General features: G+C 41.6%; 1 protein-coding gene and 1 non-coding gene across 3 annotated transcripts in view; both read right to left on the bottom strand.

Moving 5' to 3' along the window:
* Positions 1 to 1,615: 1,615 nt before the first annotated feature.
* Positions 1,616 to 18,628, bottom strand: part of STX11 (syntaxin 11) — a 36,901-nt gene continuing 19,888 nt past the window's right edge. For both annotated transcript variants that reach the window (XM_043592528.1, XM_043592527.1), the window contains exon 2: positions 1,616 to 3,656. In XM_043592528.1, coding sequence (XP_043448463.1) covers positions 2,788 to 3,651 — 864 coding nt within the window. In that variant the 5' untranslated portion in view covers positions 3,652 to 3,656 and the 3' untranslated portion in view covers positions 1,616 to 2,787. The remainder of the gene's footprint in view (positions 3,657 to 18,628) is intronic.
* Positions 18,358 to 18,460, bottom strand: LOC122490718. Its single transcript, XR_006299249.1, has one exon. It is a non-coding gene; the product is annotated as a small nucleolar RNA U13 (small nucleolar RNA).

Below are 18,628 nucleotides of genomic sequence, written 5' to 3'. Positions count from 1 at the left end.
TGCTTCCTGCTTAACTGTTTTTCGAGCGGAACATCTACTACTTTTTCAGAAAGTGTTTCGATATAAGAAGGAATATAAATGCATTGTGAAAATGGTGTTTTGTTGTAGGAAAAAAAGCCCTAATATTCAAAAAAGATAGGTCTTGGTTTCTTTATTCCATTTTATTAAAGACTACCAACAGAAAAATACAAAGTTATTTCCCCTCAGAAGTGAAAAACTATTAATTTATTAAGTCAGTATCAGCTCTCCTAGTCTACCAGAAAGTTATATCATAACAATAATTAACATAAATAGCGTTTACTTTGTACAACAACTGTATGAAGTAGCTCCTATGATGTCCATTTTACAGATGAGGAAACTGAAGCACAAGGAGGTTAAGTAATGTGCCCAAGTCTTAACAGCTAGTGTGCGACAGGGTCAGGATTTAAACTGAGCGAGTGGGGTCATGAATCAGTGCTCTTAACTACTATGTGACACTCAGAGAGTTACTAATAAGCAGGAAGAAAAATTCTTACCTTGTCATAAGCAACAGTTCACTAATCTCTTAGTATATGAAACTGTATTTTTTACCTAATTTTCCAATGTGAAATTTGGGGAATTAAAAAAGACACACAGCCTGCAAACTCGTTTACTTTTATCACTAGTTCTAGGCAAAGGAAATGCTTTATGGGTTTAAACAAGTCAAATTCATGAACTATTCTGTCTTGAGAAAACTAGCTGGCGGTTTGTATTCATAATATCATGTCTTTACAATGAAAGACAGAGCAATGGAGCTGCGTGAAGACTTTTTTCCCTTAGGGAAAGGAAATTCAGTTAAAGGTGAAACATATCCCTGGGTGAGCTGAGAAAGAAAGTTGGAGGCATCTGAGAGGAACCCAGCGGAACTTGGTTTCCACAATTCTCATATTTAACCACGAAATTAAAATTAGGCGCAGGGCTAGATTTTCACAGGCATCTGCAGGTTAGTCAGCGAGTTTCAAAGAGTTCACACACTCTTCTTTCTATTCCTTTAAAAATTTCACTGTCTGCAGGACCTGAGAGTTTTGGTTGCTGAGTAAACTTGCTCCTGTATTAAGTAATGACGTAAAGGGGCGCCTGGGTGGTGCAGTCGGTTAAGCGTCCGACTTCAGCCAGGTCATGATCTCGCGGTCCGTGAGTTCGAGCCCCGCGTCAGGCTCTGGGCTGATGGCTCAGAGCCTGGAGCCTGTTTCCGATTCTGTGTTTCCCTCTCTCTCTGCCCCTCCCCCGTTCATGCTCTGTCTCTCTCTGTCCCAAAAATAAATAAACGTTGAAAAAAAAATTAAAAAAAAAAAATAATGACGTAAAAACAGTTAAGAGTTGACTCCGAAGAGAAACAGGAAACATGGCAAATGTGGGTAAGGGCATTACAAAGTTTGCCAACAAAACCAAATTTCTAAAACATGACGATTTGCTAAGCTATTTTAAGTAACTCAGGAGAGAAAGCTAGACACCCACAAGCTAATTCTTTTTCATTTTGTCCCCTTTGAATCAGAGTTCCAGCCAGATGTTGCAGCCTAATGCAGCCAATAGAAGAATTCTTAAGAATAATAATTGAAAAAGATTTAAACGGTCAAGGTACAAACACACAAAGGGGTTATTATAATGTAATGTTTATTAAACTAAATTGAAAAAAGATTATTTTATTTTAAGTTACTCCATTTCAGTACACAAAAGAAATGGTCCACAGTAAAACAAAAGTAATAGTTTCAAGAATGTTGTTTTATTATCTGTAGTTCTGTATGCATTTTAGCCTTTGATGCCTGTCTCTACCACCATAACCAACGCAGAGGGGTTCAAAAGAAAATTGTGACACAAACTAGATCACAGAGATGGGAGTCAGGTAAACTCAAGCAAGCAAACCAATACCAACGACCAGTAAAAGTGCTGCTCTGGATACTTATAGACCATATTTACAAAAGTCAAGTTAAACTAATTGGTCATTGTGTACACGCATTAATATTAGTCCTTTACATTTATATATTTATGTGTATTTGTATTATCAAGTAAAAAGATACGTTTTAAATTATTTATGAAAAATATATAAAATGTGAGTGATACATACTTCCATTTGAGTGCCTGTTCAAAACTCAGTGCTTAAAAATATCCAAAATATATCCTGACAGGAGATATTAAAAGTGAAAAACATAAGGAAATAATGAGTGTTAAATATGATTTTAGTAAGTAGGGAAGGTGGACAGAAAGAAGATATACATCTAGGCAGGAACCGCACAGGATAAACCAGACGAAGAATCAGAAATGAAAGATGTACGGTCTTCCCCAAGATCGATGTCCTGTGAAACTGGACAGAACCAAGGGACTTTCAGGATAAGGTAAATGAATTTTAAGTTTCGACAATGAGTTCATGCCATCACCAGCCGCATCACCAGCCGATGCAGAACCGACTTCCTCCTGGAGTTTCATTAGGAAGCGTTCGTGCCGTGGACATTTAGCCTACACGGTAAGCTGCAACGTCAGTTCCTTATTTGGCTTCCGTTAAGAGGAAAAGCGTGCCATGTGCCATATAATGACCTCACCCAACTTCAGTAGGGATCTGCTTTACTGAAGAAACACTGGATGGCATCAGCCATCCTGCCAAACACAAGCTGGGCTGGAATTCTCGCACCTCAAGATTTTTTCCTCCTCTGAGGACAGAGGTCCAGAAGGATTGGGGCAACTCACGCCGGTGCAGAGGGCCCCCAAATCTCCCCCAGTGTGCTTCCCAGCCATTTCGGTCGGCGGTGTGGTGTGGTGGCCGGGGCCGACCTGCTAGTTGAGGCAGGGGCAGCAGAAGCAGCAGACGGTCCGGCAGGGCTTTTTCTTGGTGTGCTGCACGGCTTTGCGCACCTGCACCTTGGCCTGGCCGGTGTAGTCGACGGTCTTCTGCACGTTGAGCTCGATGACGTTCAGCGTGTCGGCCTGCTCTTCCACCAGCACCGCCATCTGCAAGAAGAGCTCGTGCACGTCACGGATGCGGTTCTCCAGCCGCAGCAGCTCGCGGTGGCGGCTCTCGATCTCGTTGAGGGCCGCCCGCGCGCCCTTCACGTCGGCCAGCAAGTTCTCGGAGAACACGTCCCACTTGCCCTGCTCGAACATGTCCTCGATCTGGTCGCCGGAGACGTCCTTGCCCATGATCTCCAGCTGGCGCTGGATGCGGATCTTGCAGTTGTCGCGCTGCTTCATCTCGGCCTGGTTGTACTCGTACATGGCGCGCTGGAAGGTGCGCATGAGGGCGCTGTACTGCGCGCGCGCGATGCGCGCCACCGCCGAGTGCGCGCCGTGCTGGGCCTCGGCCTCCTCGCTCAGTGCCTTCATCGCGCACAGCTTGCGGTGGATGTTCTCGCCCCGCGCCTTGATGTCCTTGGCGATCGTGTTGGTGTCCCGCTTGATGCTGCTGAGACGCCGCATGGACGTGAGGAAGCGGGCGTTCTGCTTCCCCAGCCGCTTCACGTCGGTCATCAGCTGCTGGTTTTCATCCTGAAGGTCCTGGATGTTTCCGTACAAGGACTGCAGGATGTGGTCCGTCTCGAACACGATGTCCTCACGGAGCGGGTCAAATTCGTCGTCCTCGTCTGGGAACTGCTGGTCATAGTTCTTGGTTACCTCCAGAAGTTCGGCCAGCCGGTCCTTCATTTTGCCTGCAAGTAGAGACTGGGGTTAAATTCCTCCAGAGGAGTCCAATATTTGCATCGAGAGAACTGAAGCTTAAAATAAAGAAATGTTCTGCACAGCACTTCCAATTCTTTATTGCTGGGTGTAGGTAACTAACACACTAAAGGAGCTAAATATTCTCTGACATGTTGCTTACAAGTAAAGGACTAATATGACAGACAGGCATGAACACGGTCATACTTTATAGCCCATAAAGCATGTGCAGTTCATTATTACAGGTGCCCAGAACTCAATCAGCAATTTACAATTTTAGATTGCATTGAGAACCAATCACTTTTTCTTGCTTTATGTTTTCCAATAATTGCAAATCAAAACAGAGAATAAGGAAAAATAAGAAGAAAAGATTTGGAAGGATAAAAATGTTTAAATAAGGACAATCAAGGTTACTTACAAGGCTGTGGGGCTAGCTCTAAGTGCCCTCTGGTTTTTTGTTTGTTTGATGTTTGTTTGTTGCCTTTTTCAGCACCAGTAAGCATCCCCAATCCCATACATCATGACAATTCTTAAAACAGTTACCATATAAATCATGACTTAAATTTTTTTCTCTTAAAAATGTTATAAAAGTAAAACACACTTGAGTAAAACAACAAAATAAAGACTAAAATCTAATAAGGCAGTATAGAATTTGAGAGTTGAAATTCCCTTGCTCCTCTGTTCATTGATACATACTTCAGTTTGAGTGTTTGGGAGGAAAAAATCTGAGAATATATTCTGATGGAAGATATTAAAAGTGAAGAGATAAGGAAGCAGTTAAGTGTTTAATGTAAGTTTAATAAGTAGAGAGGTGAGCAGAAAGACGACACACATCTAGACAGCAATCACATAGCGTAACCAGATGAAGAGTCAGAAATGAAAGACATTCAGTTTTCCCCAAGGTCCTTAGTGGTTAAGCGTCATTAACACAACTACTTAAAATTTTTTTATATGGGAAATTTCAATCATACATAACCCTCGTAGCAATAATATAACACACTCCCATTTAACGATCACACAGTAGCAGTATTTGCCACTTTAAATGGCTTTTTGAAACAAGTCAGCAGCTCAAGCAGAATTTCCATGTGTTCATAGGGTGGTTCTGATTATTTTTCTACTTAGCAAGTTAAAATAATGTTCTCTATGTCCACATTTTTTTCCAGGAAGTGAAAAATTTTAATTTTTAGTTGCATGTATATATGCCAAAATAATGAACATTTTCCCCTCATGGACAAGATTTTGTGGCTACAAAGATTCTTTCTGCTGTATAATCTGCAGAAAAGAAGGAAAACATAGTAGCATGTAATGTATACTCCATCTCTGAGGCATCTTGATCTCAAATTAAAAGCTTCTCCCAAATTGAAGTAATTAATTTTATTTCGCCATGGAATGCTGACAAGTTGGATTTAGTGATAAATGGGAAATGGGTGAAATATTAACCATAGCCTCTCATCTTCCATAAGCATTATTTACACAAATTAAGCAGAAGTTTTATTCCAAGATGGTGATTTTTAAAAAAATTTTTTTTAACGTTTATTTATTTTTGAGACAGAGAGAGACAGAGCATGAACGGGGGAGGGGCAGAGACAGAGGGAGGCACAGAATCGGAAGCAGGCCCCAGGCTCTGAGCCATCAGCCCAGAGCCCGATGCGGGGCTCGAACTCGTGGACCGCGAGATCGTGACCTGAGCCGAAGTCGGACGCTCAACCGACTGAGCCACCCAGGCGCCCCTAAGATGGTGATTTTTAATGTAACAAATTATCCTGCTTAAAATGCCATTTCTGCTATCTGGTGACAAAAGTCAATACCCGATCTCCCCAGTGATAGGTGAGTGACTCTTCCAGAAGTAGGACTGAGGGGCAGAAAAAAGACCTAGGCTGAACCAAAACGATGCCATCCCATAGTTTGAATTTCCTAATATCCAAATATTTCCTCACTTTGAACAAAATTTAAAAACAAACCACAAATTGGGGGAAATTGTAATATATGGCAGGTAATGGGTTAACCTACTTAATACATTAAAACCTTCTGCCATAACCAAACAAAACCAAACCACTTGCCCAGACAAAGAAAATGAAAAGGCAACTCCTACATGAAGAAATACAAATGCTCGAGAACATAAGAGGCGCTGATATGTATCAGGTGCTTACTGTAATGCCAAGTGCTTTCTAGGCACTTGTCACATGATACTCTCTTCACTCTTCATACAGACTCCATGAACTAAGTGTTGTCATTATCAGAGATGGTAAGTGAGCGCAGGGAGATTAAGGAACCTACCCTTGGGTGCCAGGAAGTGAACAGCTGGGCCCAAGAGCAGTCCCACTTAACAACTACATGAAACTTCTTCAGGAAATATATAAAAGTGAATCAGGATGGACTTTACTACTAAACAAGGAAATGCAAATTAAACCACTGAGATTTTTTTTCCCCACCAAGTTGGCAGGATTTAAAAAAAAAAAAATGATGATGATGTTTAAAAATTGGTGAGGATTCTGGGAACTCCGAAAAAATGCTGGTAGGAGAGAAAACTGATAGAATCTTTCTGGAGGGGAGGTTAGCAATTGTATCAAAGCTTTTAAAATGTGTATTTGTTCTGTCATATATACATTTATTCTAAGGCTACATGCAAGAGTGTGTGAAGCTCATTGCTGCAAGTATCTCCCTCACCATGCAGTTTTTACAGAAATTCAGAAATATTTTAAATGTGTAAAAATGAGCTATTGGCTGATAAACGACGGCAGTTCAGGAGGCTGTCTAACAGTATGGGAGTGTAAATACCATCTCAGGTAGACAAGGTAGGTAAAGGGAAGAGCCTGTGCACAACCACACACACATCCTGAAACAAAGACTTACGTAATATATGTCAAAATGTTAATAGTTGTTTTCTTTGAATTGTGGCATCATGAAAGATTTTAATTACTCCCTTGTGCTTTTCTGTGTTTTCCAAAATTTTTACGATGCCCGTGTAGATTTTATAATTAAATAAAATCCCACAAGACTATAAATATTATTTGCTTGAAGGATTAATTCCTTAAGGTCCTTCTTTAAGACACATGCATTGCAATCAGTTAACACCTGATGTGACCTGGGAAAAGTGCTTCAGCTAGAAGGTGTGGAGTTAAGATGTATCTATCTGCTTAAGTTAGTATCTAATACAGTCTACTATGCAACAGGTAGACAGTACAGAGAACGGATGATTTTTGATGACCAAGGTAATAATAGGTGTCATCCTTGCTTTCTGGCCAAAAATTGGTTGGCACTACTGTAGAAGGTAATTGGGTGGTTAAGGTAAAGCAACACACACCACAACATCAGGAATCTGTTTGTTGGTTTCCCACTAGTCCTAGACAGGTCCCATGCTCTGTATTACTACCCTAAAGCCAGTAAAAAGCTACTGGGGGGGGAATCATCTCATTCATAATATGAAGAGAAAAACACACTTTGATCACACAGAAAATGGCCTTGGAGGAAGATGTTTAGAGGTAGTCATTCCTTCTCAAGACCTCAAAACCATAAAGGCATGGATTCTAAATCAAGTGAAGGCCTGAGTTCATCTGAACGCTCAAGTCCATAATCAGGTAAGGAGACAGAAAGAAACAGTGTGGAGAATTAAACATTCTCTATGGGGGTGTAGACAAGAAGGTCTTTACCTTGCCTTCCTGCCCACCTGGCCTGACCCAACCCACCCCAGATGAGTTACTCCCACTGACCCAGAGGTCTTCTGCCAGGGAGCAAGCATTAGGAAAACTACAAGGAAGTCAACCAAAATCCTAGCAGAGAACACAAGCAGTAACCTGTTTGACATTGGCCATAGCAACTTCTTATTAGATATGACTCCTGAGGCAGAGAAACTAAAGCAACAATTACCTATTGGGACTTCATAAAAATAAAAATCTTCTGCACAGCAAAGGAAAGAAACAACAAAACTAGAAGGCAACCTTTGGAAGGAGAGACGATATTTGGAAATGACATATCCGGTAAAGGGTTAGTATCCAAAGCATACAAAGAACTTATAAAACTGAATAGCCAAAAAGCAAATAACCCAGTTTAAAATAGGAAGAAGATATGAATAGACATCTTTCCAAAGAAGACATACAGATGGTTAACAGACACAAAGAAAGATGCTAATCACTCATCAATAGGGAAATACAAATGAAAACTACAATGAGATATCACCTCACACTAGTCAGAATGGCTAAAAGCAACAACACAGGACACAACAGGTATCGGTGGGGATGCAGAGAAAGGGGAACCCTTTTACACTGTTGGTGGGAATGCAAACTGGTGTAGTCGCTCTGGAAAACAGTATGGAGGTGCCCGAAAAAAGTTAAAAATAGAACTATCCTATGATCCAGCAATCGCACTACTAGGTATTTACCCAAAGAATGCAAAAATGCTGATTTGAAGGCATACATGTACCCCAATGTTTACAGCAGCACAATCAACAATAGCCAAATTATGGAAAGAGCCCACGTATCTATCGACTGGTGAATGGATAAAAAAGATGTGGCCTATGTACACAGTGGAGTATTACTCAGCCATCAAAAAGAATGAAATCTTGCCTTTTGCAACAACGTGAATGGAGCTAGAGAGTATTATGCTAAACAAAACAAGTCAGAGAAAAACAAATATCATGCTATTTCCCTCATATGTGAAATTTAAGAAACAAAATAGATGAACGTGGGGTGGGCGGAAAGAGAGAGGCAAACCAGGAAACAGCTTCTTAACGACAGACAACAGAGGGTTGGAGGGAAGGTGGGCAGGGGGATGGGTAAAACAGGTGATGGGTATTAAGGAGGGCACTTGTGATGAGCAGTGGGTGGCAAACATAAGTGATGAATCACTAAATTCTACACCTGAAACTAATATTACACTGACTATGTTAACTGACTCGAATTTAAATAAAAACTTGGAAAAATTAAAAAGAAAAAAGAAATTTAAAAAACACAAAAATACGGGGCACCTTGGTGGCTCAGTCAGTTGAGCATCTGACTCTGGCCCAGGCCATGATTTCACGATTAGTGAGTTCGAGCCCCACAGGGGGCTCTCTGCTGTCAGCACAGAACCCGATTCGGACCCTCTGTCCCCCTCTCTATCTGCCCCTTCGCCACTCATATGCTTCCTCTCTCTCTCTCTCAAAACCGATAAATTAAAAAAAAATTAGAAAAAAACAAAAATAGAAAAAAATGTCAACCAAGAAGCTATTTCTAAGACTGTCCCCCAAAAGGTTAAAATGTATTCCTTGCTGTAGTCACACCAAAATATAGAAGCAGGTACAGAAAGAACTTCAAACTGACCTACACATCCAGTGGCTTGATTCTGTACTGTGAGATCCTAAAAATGAAACTAGGGAAAACAAGAAGGGAAAATCAAACAATTCTATTGACTGTCCTATCTCACTGTGACGAAGAATAACGTAATAAATTTTAGTAAACTGTATTCATAAAGTTGCTAAAATAATGCTAAAATGTGCTTTGATTCACAAAGAGATGAAGAATTCAAAAGAAATTTTATGACCAACTACCAGAAATCTGCTTATGTCTTCTAATTTTTTCAGGCATGCATATCATCTGTCTGGAGAACAAGATCCCACAGGGAAGGAAGGGGAAGTTTCCTAAGCCTTCTTTCATTGGGCAATTAGATAGAACTTATGTACAAAAATATATAGGAACAGAGAAGTGGTGGTAGCTCAGTAGTTCTCACACTTTAGGAAGCGATAGACTCTTCTGGAGAGCCGCAAACAGTACAGATGCCTGGTCCCCTGAAGTTTCTGACTCAGTACATTTAGGTTGATCTCCAGGTGATGCCAGTGCACACCCAAACTTGTGACCCATTCCATAGATAATTATCATGGCAGTTTTTTATTCATGAATATAATGCAGTTCTGGACAACTTAGAATAGCAGGTTGGGGGCAATCTTGAACAAACTCAATAGAGAAAGATTCAGAAAGACAGGAAATGAAAGATTCAGAAGGTAGGTCTCTGCATACCTCCGAAGGTCAATGAGTGGGGGGTATAATACATACATAGTCTGTATACTCGATGCTACAAAGAACAACTATGAAAGTTCCTACTTGCCTGTAAGGGAACCGTTGTCAGCACAACACATGGTCATATTTCTGTAAACACAACAGGGTTATATTTCTGATCATAAAAGAAAAACTTTACGCCTACTTATTCTAAGGGGAACAAGAACAAACCCGTTCATACATGGTTACAGCTAAATTGTATAACCCACCCAAATTCACATATTGAAGCCCTAACCCCAGCACCTCAGAATGCAATTGTATTTGGAGATAAGAACTTTAAAGAGGGAGTCGATTTAAAAGGGCTCTATAGGGGTACCTGGGTGGCTCAGTCGGTGTCTGACTTCGGCTCAAGTCCTGATCTCAGGACTATACACAGTTTGTAGGTTCAAGCCCCACATTGGGCTCTGTGCTGACAGCTCGGAGCCTGGACCTGCTCTGGATTCTGTGCCTCCCTCTCTCTTTGCCCTTCCCCTGCTTGTGCTCTATCTCTCTCTCTCAAAAATAAATAAACATTAAAAAAATTTTTTTAAGGTCTTTATATAATCTATACATTATACATTAAGCAATACATACATTAAGCAAATTTCGCCTATTACCAAAAAACAAAACCTTTCTTTGTTTCACAGCAATATGTTAAAGTATCTTTGCAAGCAGTGAGAAACTTCAGACATGGGGATACACAATTCCATGCAGGGCAATGTACCGACCATGTGAGGTTTATTATGAAACTCAACTTGTAGATTTCAGGAGAGGAACAAATCCAAAAGCACAGAAGGGCCATCCTTTCTGTATTTATGACAAAGAAATGTTTTAGAGACTTTATTTCTCTTTACTTGAGTTCAGAAAGTTTAGGATTCTTGTTTCAATAGGAACTAAATAAAACACATTTAGAGAGAGAGAGAGACATACGCACACCTAGGCTTTGTATACAGTTATAGCTATTAATGAAACTAAAAAGATCCTGCCCCAAGATAGATGTTCCAAATGAGGACTTTTGAGTAATGACTCCTTACTGCAATAATGAAGTGCCCATGGTCTTATTTTCAGATTGTACAATCTATAGCTCCTAAGTCCTGGTTTTAGAGCAATTTTTTAAGTCTTGTAAACATAAAGTGATGATTACAAATCAGAATGTGTCTTTATGCCTAGGCCCACCACTGCTCCATATGGCACCTTCATGAGCCTTTGCGGAGGGACCATATGACATCCTTGTGAATGCTAGAAGAGTGCCCCTTCTCTGAGTGATGCAGCCCTATACCAGGGCACAGCATCTGGCAAACTGGGCATGGGATGGATTTCTAGTCTCTCTCTGTGGCGAATCATCTGGGTATGGGGTGCAATCTGCACAGCCCTGTATGGTTGCCTTGAACACTCCTTTCTTGGCCACCTTGTCCAGTCCCTCCTGTCTAAGCGGCACCACAGACATCTGGTGGGGCCAGGAGTCCCATAGGTCCTATGTCACAGTAAATTAGCAGTCACCTTTCCAGACACACCATAAGAACACAACCCTTAACCAGCAACAAGTGTACTTTCCCAAACAGGTGGATTCAGATCCACAAATAATTTCACTCAAACGAGTAAAACCTGGTATTCTGCTCTGTTTCCTGATTTTTAAAAAAAATGGCACATCTAAGAGGTAAAGATCATTCTTTGAACTTCTGAAAATTATAGGCTAAAATAGAAAGAGTTCCTAAAAGGTCTTATCTTTTTGCTGCTGCTCTAAAACAAAAAGTTGCGTTGGATCCAAAGTGCATTGGCAAGAACACAATTATTTAATTTCTTGGGGTTCACTCAAAGCACAATTTCAGAGTCTGGGGAGTGGGAGTCAAGATGGATTACAATTATAAAACTCTGAGGCTAGAAGAAATAATAATAAATGTCGTGTTTCCTCTCTAAAGCAAAGCCAAGAGTTTTTCCAAAGCATTTTGGGAGAATGTAATCTAAAAGAGCAGATAGTCTCTACTTTTCAATCACTCTACTCATTTGATGCTCCCTGAAATCTTTGCTTTTCAGTTCCCTCAATCATACTTTTTGGCCAGTGTCTGAAGCGAGGGCAGTCTGATATGCATGGCCAATAAACAGCCAGTGGGGATTTTACTTACTGCAATATGCTTTTGAATGCATTCTGCAGATACACACTGTACATCAAAGCAGCCACTCCTGTGTTCAAATCTGCATCTGCATTCTGCTCTATGGCTAACATTTATCAGGTATTTGTAGAGTGCCCAACACAGCACCAAGCACCGTGCAATCCCTGTGAGGCCCTATTGTCATCCCTGTTTTTACAGGTGAGGAGGAAACTTGAGGCCTAATGAGTTAAACAACTTGCTTAAAATCACAAATTTCATAAATGTGGAGCTGAGGCCTGAATCCAGAAAATGTGACCACAAAAGCTACACTAGCTTCTTTTTCCAGAGACTTATAGTGAACGCTTTGAAATCTTTAATCTTCTGGGAACTGTTTCCTGTCTTAGTGCGTTTGAACTGCTATCACATACCACAAACAGGGTGGCTTATAAACAACAGAAATTTATTTCTCACAGCTTTGGAGGCTGGAAGTCTGAGATCAGGGGGCCAGCAAGGCTCCTGGTGTGGCCTGCTTCCCGGTTCATAAATGGCTGTCTTCTCGCTGAGTCCTCACAATACAGTAGGGCCAAGCAAACTCTCTGGGGCTAATTTTAAAAGGGCATTAATCCCATTCATTAAGACCTCATCCTCATGACCTAACTGCCTTCCAAAGTCCCACTGGGGATTAGGATTTCAACAGGTGAATTTTGAAGGACACGAGCATTCAGACCGTATCCCCTTCCCTAGTTGAGGTTTTGTAGCTGCAACAATTATCCGCATCTAATAACCTAGATCTGAATGAACACATGAAAATCTTTTCACCATTAGAACCATCACCTTCTTTCTCATAATAATGTCCTTACATCAAGAGTTTCCCCAACAACACTGCAATGTTTTGGCTGTTAGAGCCTCTGTTACTCTATCAGGCAGGAGTAACTCATCACAACTTGCCAAAAGTCCACAGAATTAACATTCGTAGATAATTCTCTTATAACTGATTCACTGTAGTTAGGGCTGACATAAGTGCTTGAAATAACAAAGCACTGATACTTGGAAATACGAGTTTTACAGTCAGGAGCATGAAAGTGATAACAGAGGAAAAGCTAACGAATGAGTTTGGTAAGGGAGGGAGTGAAGAGAAGAGCACTCCAGGATCAAGGTTCAAATCACCGATACACGTTTTTCCAGTCTTATCTGTATTAGCATTTACAAACAAAAACAGCTGCTGTATCCTATGACTGATTTGGCTTTGGCCCTGGAATGTGAACCAAACTTGTGCCTTTAGGAAAGACCAAAGAAAACATCAAGGGGAATAAATGCTGAGTCCAATATATCTTTGATTAAACTTTCATATTTTATAGCTATTCCATGGGGTATTTTTTAAAAAAGGAAAACCGACCGAGTTTTTGAGAATCATTAATGACCTTTTCTTTCCCAACTCATAATGATGGTTAAAGGACAAGCTCACAGAATTTTTACATGTTTCTTTCATATTCTCTTTCTCGTAGACAAAGTCCTATGAGCCACTGATTCTAATCCTGTTGGCTGTCTACTCCTCTTCAATTCTTCAAGGAAACAAATCGTTATTTTTAGTTGACAGTTTTTACACCCGCACAGAAAAATCTCAGTTATCCAACATCATCAATGCAGGTTTTTCCACGTAAGTGACATTTACTTAATTGAAACTCTCCCCTCAAATGTGAAAGGTGCTCACTCATTTTTTTGTTGGAAATCCTCTTCTAACATGCATTGATAGGGGTGTCTAGGTGGTTCAGTCCACTGAGCATCTGACTTGGGCTTGGGTCATGAGGTCATGATCTCAGTTTGTGGGTTCAAGCCCCACGTCTGGCTCTTTGCTGATGTCTCAGAGCCTGGAGCCTGTTTGGGATTCTGTGTCTCCTGTCTCCCTACCCCTCCTCTACTTGCTCGCATGTGTGCTCGCGTGTGCGCACTCTCTCAAAAATAAATATACATTTGTAAAAAATGCATTGATGTATTTCATTCCTTAAAGAGAGGATACTGGATACAATTTATTGATGACTCAGATTGTCATTATTAACATCTTTGAACTCTGTGGTGATACACTTTCATTTGTTTCCAAATGTTTCTCTTGCCTCAGGGTTAAAATGTCAAACCTTTCCTCAGGTATTTCCATATATATACTGCCACTGATATTCCTCTCATTCCCTTTACAGGTTATAGCAGAAATTTGGTAAGAAATTAGATAAAAGCCAAGCATTTAGCAACGGTAAGCTACACGTGGGTCAGCAGCCCTCTGGAAGCAAACCTACTAAGTAAAGAAAGGAAGGAAGGAAAAACTAATGTCAGTGACAAACTGAGTGTCCAATATGAGTCAGTCTGCGTACCAGACAACTGATACGCAGTCCATCAACAATCTTCACAATAACTTTGTGAAGAAGGTAACAAAATTTTCAGTTGACTAGGAACTGGATCCCAGAAAAGTTAAGTTCCTTATCCAATTCAGCCCATCGGTAAGTTAAGAAGGCTGGGATTTAAGCCCACATCTGTCCAGATCCTATGTTCATGTTCTGTCCACTCAATCCTGTGCTGAAGCTGTGTGAAAATAAAGGAAGGGAAGGAAAAATAAGATAAAAACAGAGAGGGAGGCAAACCATAAGAGACTCTTAATACAGAGAACAACCTGAGGGTTCCTGAAGGCGGAGGGGGGTGGTTAAATGGGTGATGGGCATTAAGGATGAGAGCTGGGTATCATACGTAAGGGATGCATCACTGGGTTCTACTCCTGAGGCCAAGACTACACTGTATGTTAACTAACTTGAATTTAAATAAATAAATAAAAAGGGGTTGAGGGAGGGTATGTGGTATAAGTGTTGTTAAGAAGAAACATGTGTCATCACTTGGACATTTCCCTCCCTGTAGACATCTCTCTCCAACTCCGCCAGCCAAGAGGCACAGAGTTGCTTATCCAGTTGGTGAATCTGGAAGGAGAAGCTGCCCATGGTAGCCCAAGCTTTTCTTCCTTCTTCCTTTTGAAAGTCGGCTTACCACCGAGAACCGAGAACTGGTGTCCTCTTTTGCTCTGCTCCTGGGTGGGAGTGCAGAGGTCAGCTGCTGCGGAGGGCAAGTCCATCTAATTCTAGATTCAAGGACATACAGCAGAGTTCCCCACCAATGAAGCCACTTCCTCCAACCTGGTCTTTATTGATAACAGAAGTAACACTTTGGCCTCTGGGTGCTTTTTCCTTCTATTTCCACTGGTATGGAAATCAGATGGATAAAGGGAAGTGATTTGTGTTTCCTCCTCAATCAACCCCATAATTATGTCAGATAAAATCAGAGAAGCAGAAAAAGACTTTAGTGACTATCTTGCACCACACCTTAGTTTTAAAGATAAGGAAAGAAACGCTCATTGTATTTAAGTAACCTACAAATAATGGTGAAGAGATGGCTGTTAGCAAGGGGGGGGGTGGGGGGAAACTCTTATGGAATAGACATTTCCACTGATAGCAAAAAGATTCTACCATATATAAAGCATTTTCATGAGCCTGGCATACACTGGAACCTCAATAAAGGAAACTTGATAAATAATTGCTATTAATTTTACTAACACCACATAGTCATCATTTCTATGATGTGATGACTGTCCGTTCACATGCTGTTTTCCTGACCCCACCTCCCAAGTGCCCCATTCTCTTTCTCCAAATTTGTACATATTCTTTGTGGAAGATTGAAACAAAAATTCACTGCACATTCTGTGCAGCTCTTCCAGTCAAGACGTATAGACTATTTCTCAACTCCTCAAATTTGTGGCTATGGGACTTGCTTTGGCCACTGGGACATGAGCAAATATGATGATGTAAGTAGCGTCTTGGAAAGCATTGTGCAAAAGGGCTTTGCCATGGGGAGCCCCAGTGCAACACAGCAATAACTACCTGATACAGAAACTGGTACCTAGAAGTAGCACACTGCGATAACAAAAACCTAAAACATTCAGCAATGGCTTTGGGACCAGACAGTGGGTGAAAAGCAGTGAGGTAGCATTTAGCAAAAACTGGGAAAATGGCATGCAAAATGTTAGTGGAGGTGGGGAAGGTGATGAGGAAACTGCAGCAGTCAGGGGAAAGACAGCACACATTACGACGTAGCAGCAAGACAATAGGCAAAGCCACTGTCTGTGGCAGCACAAAAGATCGAAAATGCACACAGTGAATGTTGGATCCAGCTGCAAAGCTCTCCAGGCAGAAGGCTGAAAATGTTCGTTGAGTGCTTCTAGCTGCATATAAGGTTCTGCAAGGGAGACATGAGCTTAAAAAAACAAAAAACCAAGAAAACAGAGTGATCTAATTAGTAAGCATTATGTAGAGCAAACAGAGAAGAGCCAGAATTCATGAGTTTGGAAAATAAAACCGTTTACCTCTAGTCTCTTCAGCTGGAAGAAAAGATTTTTATAGTAAGAAGTGGCTTCAGAGTAAAGACCTTTGTAAAATTTAATGTGGTGCCTAGAAGGCCTTCTCAGCTGGGCAAGAGAAGGGCTCTGAGACTCCCAAAGGTGTTATTACCTCATGGCAGCCTGACACTCAGCCCAAAGTAAACAGAGATCTGTCTTGAAAACAAATGGGGAAGTGGTTTTAGGGGCATGGACTCTATGGGATTCTTGGGAAATCCAGGTTTGTTTTTTTTTTTTTTTTTTTTAACGTTAATTTACTTTTGAGACAGAGCATGAGTGGGGGAGGGTCAGAGAGAGAGAGGGAGACACAGAATGTAAAACAGGCTCCAGGCTCTGAGCTGTCAGCCCAGAGCCCGATGCGGGACTCAAACTCACAGACCGCGAGATCATGACCTGAGCCAAAGTCAGACGCTTAACCGACTGAGCCACCCAGGCGCCCCATGGGAAATCCAGGTTTTAAAGAGAGTTTTACTGATAAATACAGAAACAAGACAGAGATCATTCAGAGGAAAGAGGCCTCTGGGTGCCTGCTTTTCTATGAGCAGAAAGTAGGCTAAAGAATCTATTTAGAAGCAGAAATAAGCCATTTCTCATGGGAAAAGAGGAATGTTTCAGAAGGTGGAGCCGAGAGCAGGGGAGAAAATAGAGACCAGTGAACTAGTCCTGAGAAGCAGAACTGGGTCTTAATCAACCACCCCCTGGCCCAGCAATGGAGGGACCTAGCAACATGGACCCGGACAGAATTGCCGTGAAACTGCGAGTGTTGTGTATCCTGTTAATGTGCTTCTGGTTTTGTTTTAATAGATTACGTATTTTGGTTGTCCTTTCCCTATTTCATCACTATAGGTTAGGTGTGTATGGGGAAACATTGAAAGAGCTGTACCTGCAGGGGTCCCATCTGTGTCCAGATTAACGCAGATCATGGATAAGCCTCGACTTAGAAGCTGGTGCCATAATAGGAGACTCCTGGGAATCCCAGGGTGAAGGGGAGCATAGGAGAAACGTGAACAAACTTTGCCAGAGGCAGACTACACATGATTGTACAAAAAGGGCCACAGATTCTTAGCTGTACTTCTCAGCAAGAAGTTGTGTCTATTTCTCTACCTTTTGAATGTGGACTTGGCCATGAGACTTGCTCTGATCAAGAAGACAGTAGGGGCGCCTGGGTGGCGCAGTCGGTTAGGCGTCCGACTTCAGCCAGGTCACGATCTCGCGGTCCATGGGTTCGAGCCCCGCGTCGGGCTCTGGGCTGATGGCTCAGAGCCTGGAACCTGTTTCCGATTCTGTGTCTCCTTCTCTCTCTGCCCCTCCCCCGTTCATGCTCTGTGTCTCTCTGTCCCCAAAAATAAAAAAAATTAAAAAAAAGAATAAAAAAAAAAAGACAGTAGAATGTGGCAAAGAGAAAGAATGAAATATGGCCCTTTGTAGCAACGTGGATGGAACTGGAGAGTGTGATGCTAAGTGAAATAAGCCATACAGAGAAAGACAGATACCATATGTTTTCACTCTTATGTGGATCCTGAGAAACTTAACAGAAACCCATGGGGGAGGGGAAGGAAATAAAAAGGTTAGAGTGGGAGAGAGTCAAAGCATAAGAGACTCTTAAAAACTGAGAACAAACTGAGGGTTGATGGGGGGTGGGAGGGAGGGGAGGGTGTGTGATGGGTATTGAAGAGGGCACCTTTTGGGATGAGCACTGGGTGTTGTATGGAAGCCAATTTGAGAATAAATTTCATATATTGAAAAAATAAAAAAAGAAAAAGAAAGAAAGAAAGAAAGAAAGAAAGAAAGAAAGAAAGAAAGAAAGAAAGAGGACAGTAGAACAGTAGAAATCATGATGCAAACAGAGGCTTGAAGAGCATAGCACACTGGGGCTTGCCCTCTCTTGCTGTGGGGAACATGGAAGCCGCCACGTGGAGGCTCAGGCCAGCCTCCTGGAGGATGAGGACCACACGGAGAGAGAGGCAGCCCCCAGCTCACACACCACTGCCTCTATATGACTGAGCTCAGGTGACCCGAGTGAGAGAAACACCCAGTACTTACTCTCTGCCACACAGTACTCTGGAAGCTTTATATGAATTATCTCATCTAATCCTATGACTATAAGAAATCACAGTATGATTTGGGGGGTGGTTCGTTATACTGACAAACCATCTCTTCTTTCTTTTCACATCAGACAGGTAATGTGCTGACGTCGTAACAAGGTTTAAGGTGGTGCATGTCACAAAACAGCGTGAGCACCCAATCATCATGCTTATGACCTACAAGAGGATTTCAAACCACCTCTCCTCTAAAGAGAACCTAAGAGAATGACATGAATCCTGGATAAATCATAATTTTTAAAAAGCAAATGTTCAGGCATTAAAATGAAAGTTTGGGGGTGCCTGGGTGGCTCAGTAGGTTAAGCGTCCGACTTCAGCTCAGGTCATGATCTCACAGTT

This window comes from Prionailurus bengalensis, chromosome B2 (genome assembly GCF_016509475.1).
Source record: "Prionailurus bengalensis isolate Pbe53 chromosome B2, Fcat_Pben_1.1_paternal_pri, whole genome shotgun sequence".
Lineage (NCBI taxonomy): Eukaryota > Metazoa > Chordata > Mammalia > Carnivora > Felidae > Prionailurus > Prionailurus bengalensis.
Note: the sequence above shows the minus strand (reverse complement) of the source record. Positions and strands in the feature narration are given on the sequence as shown.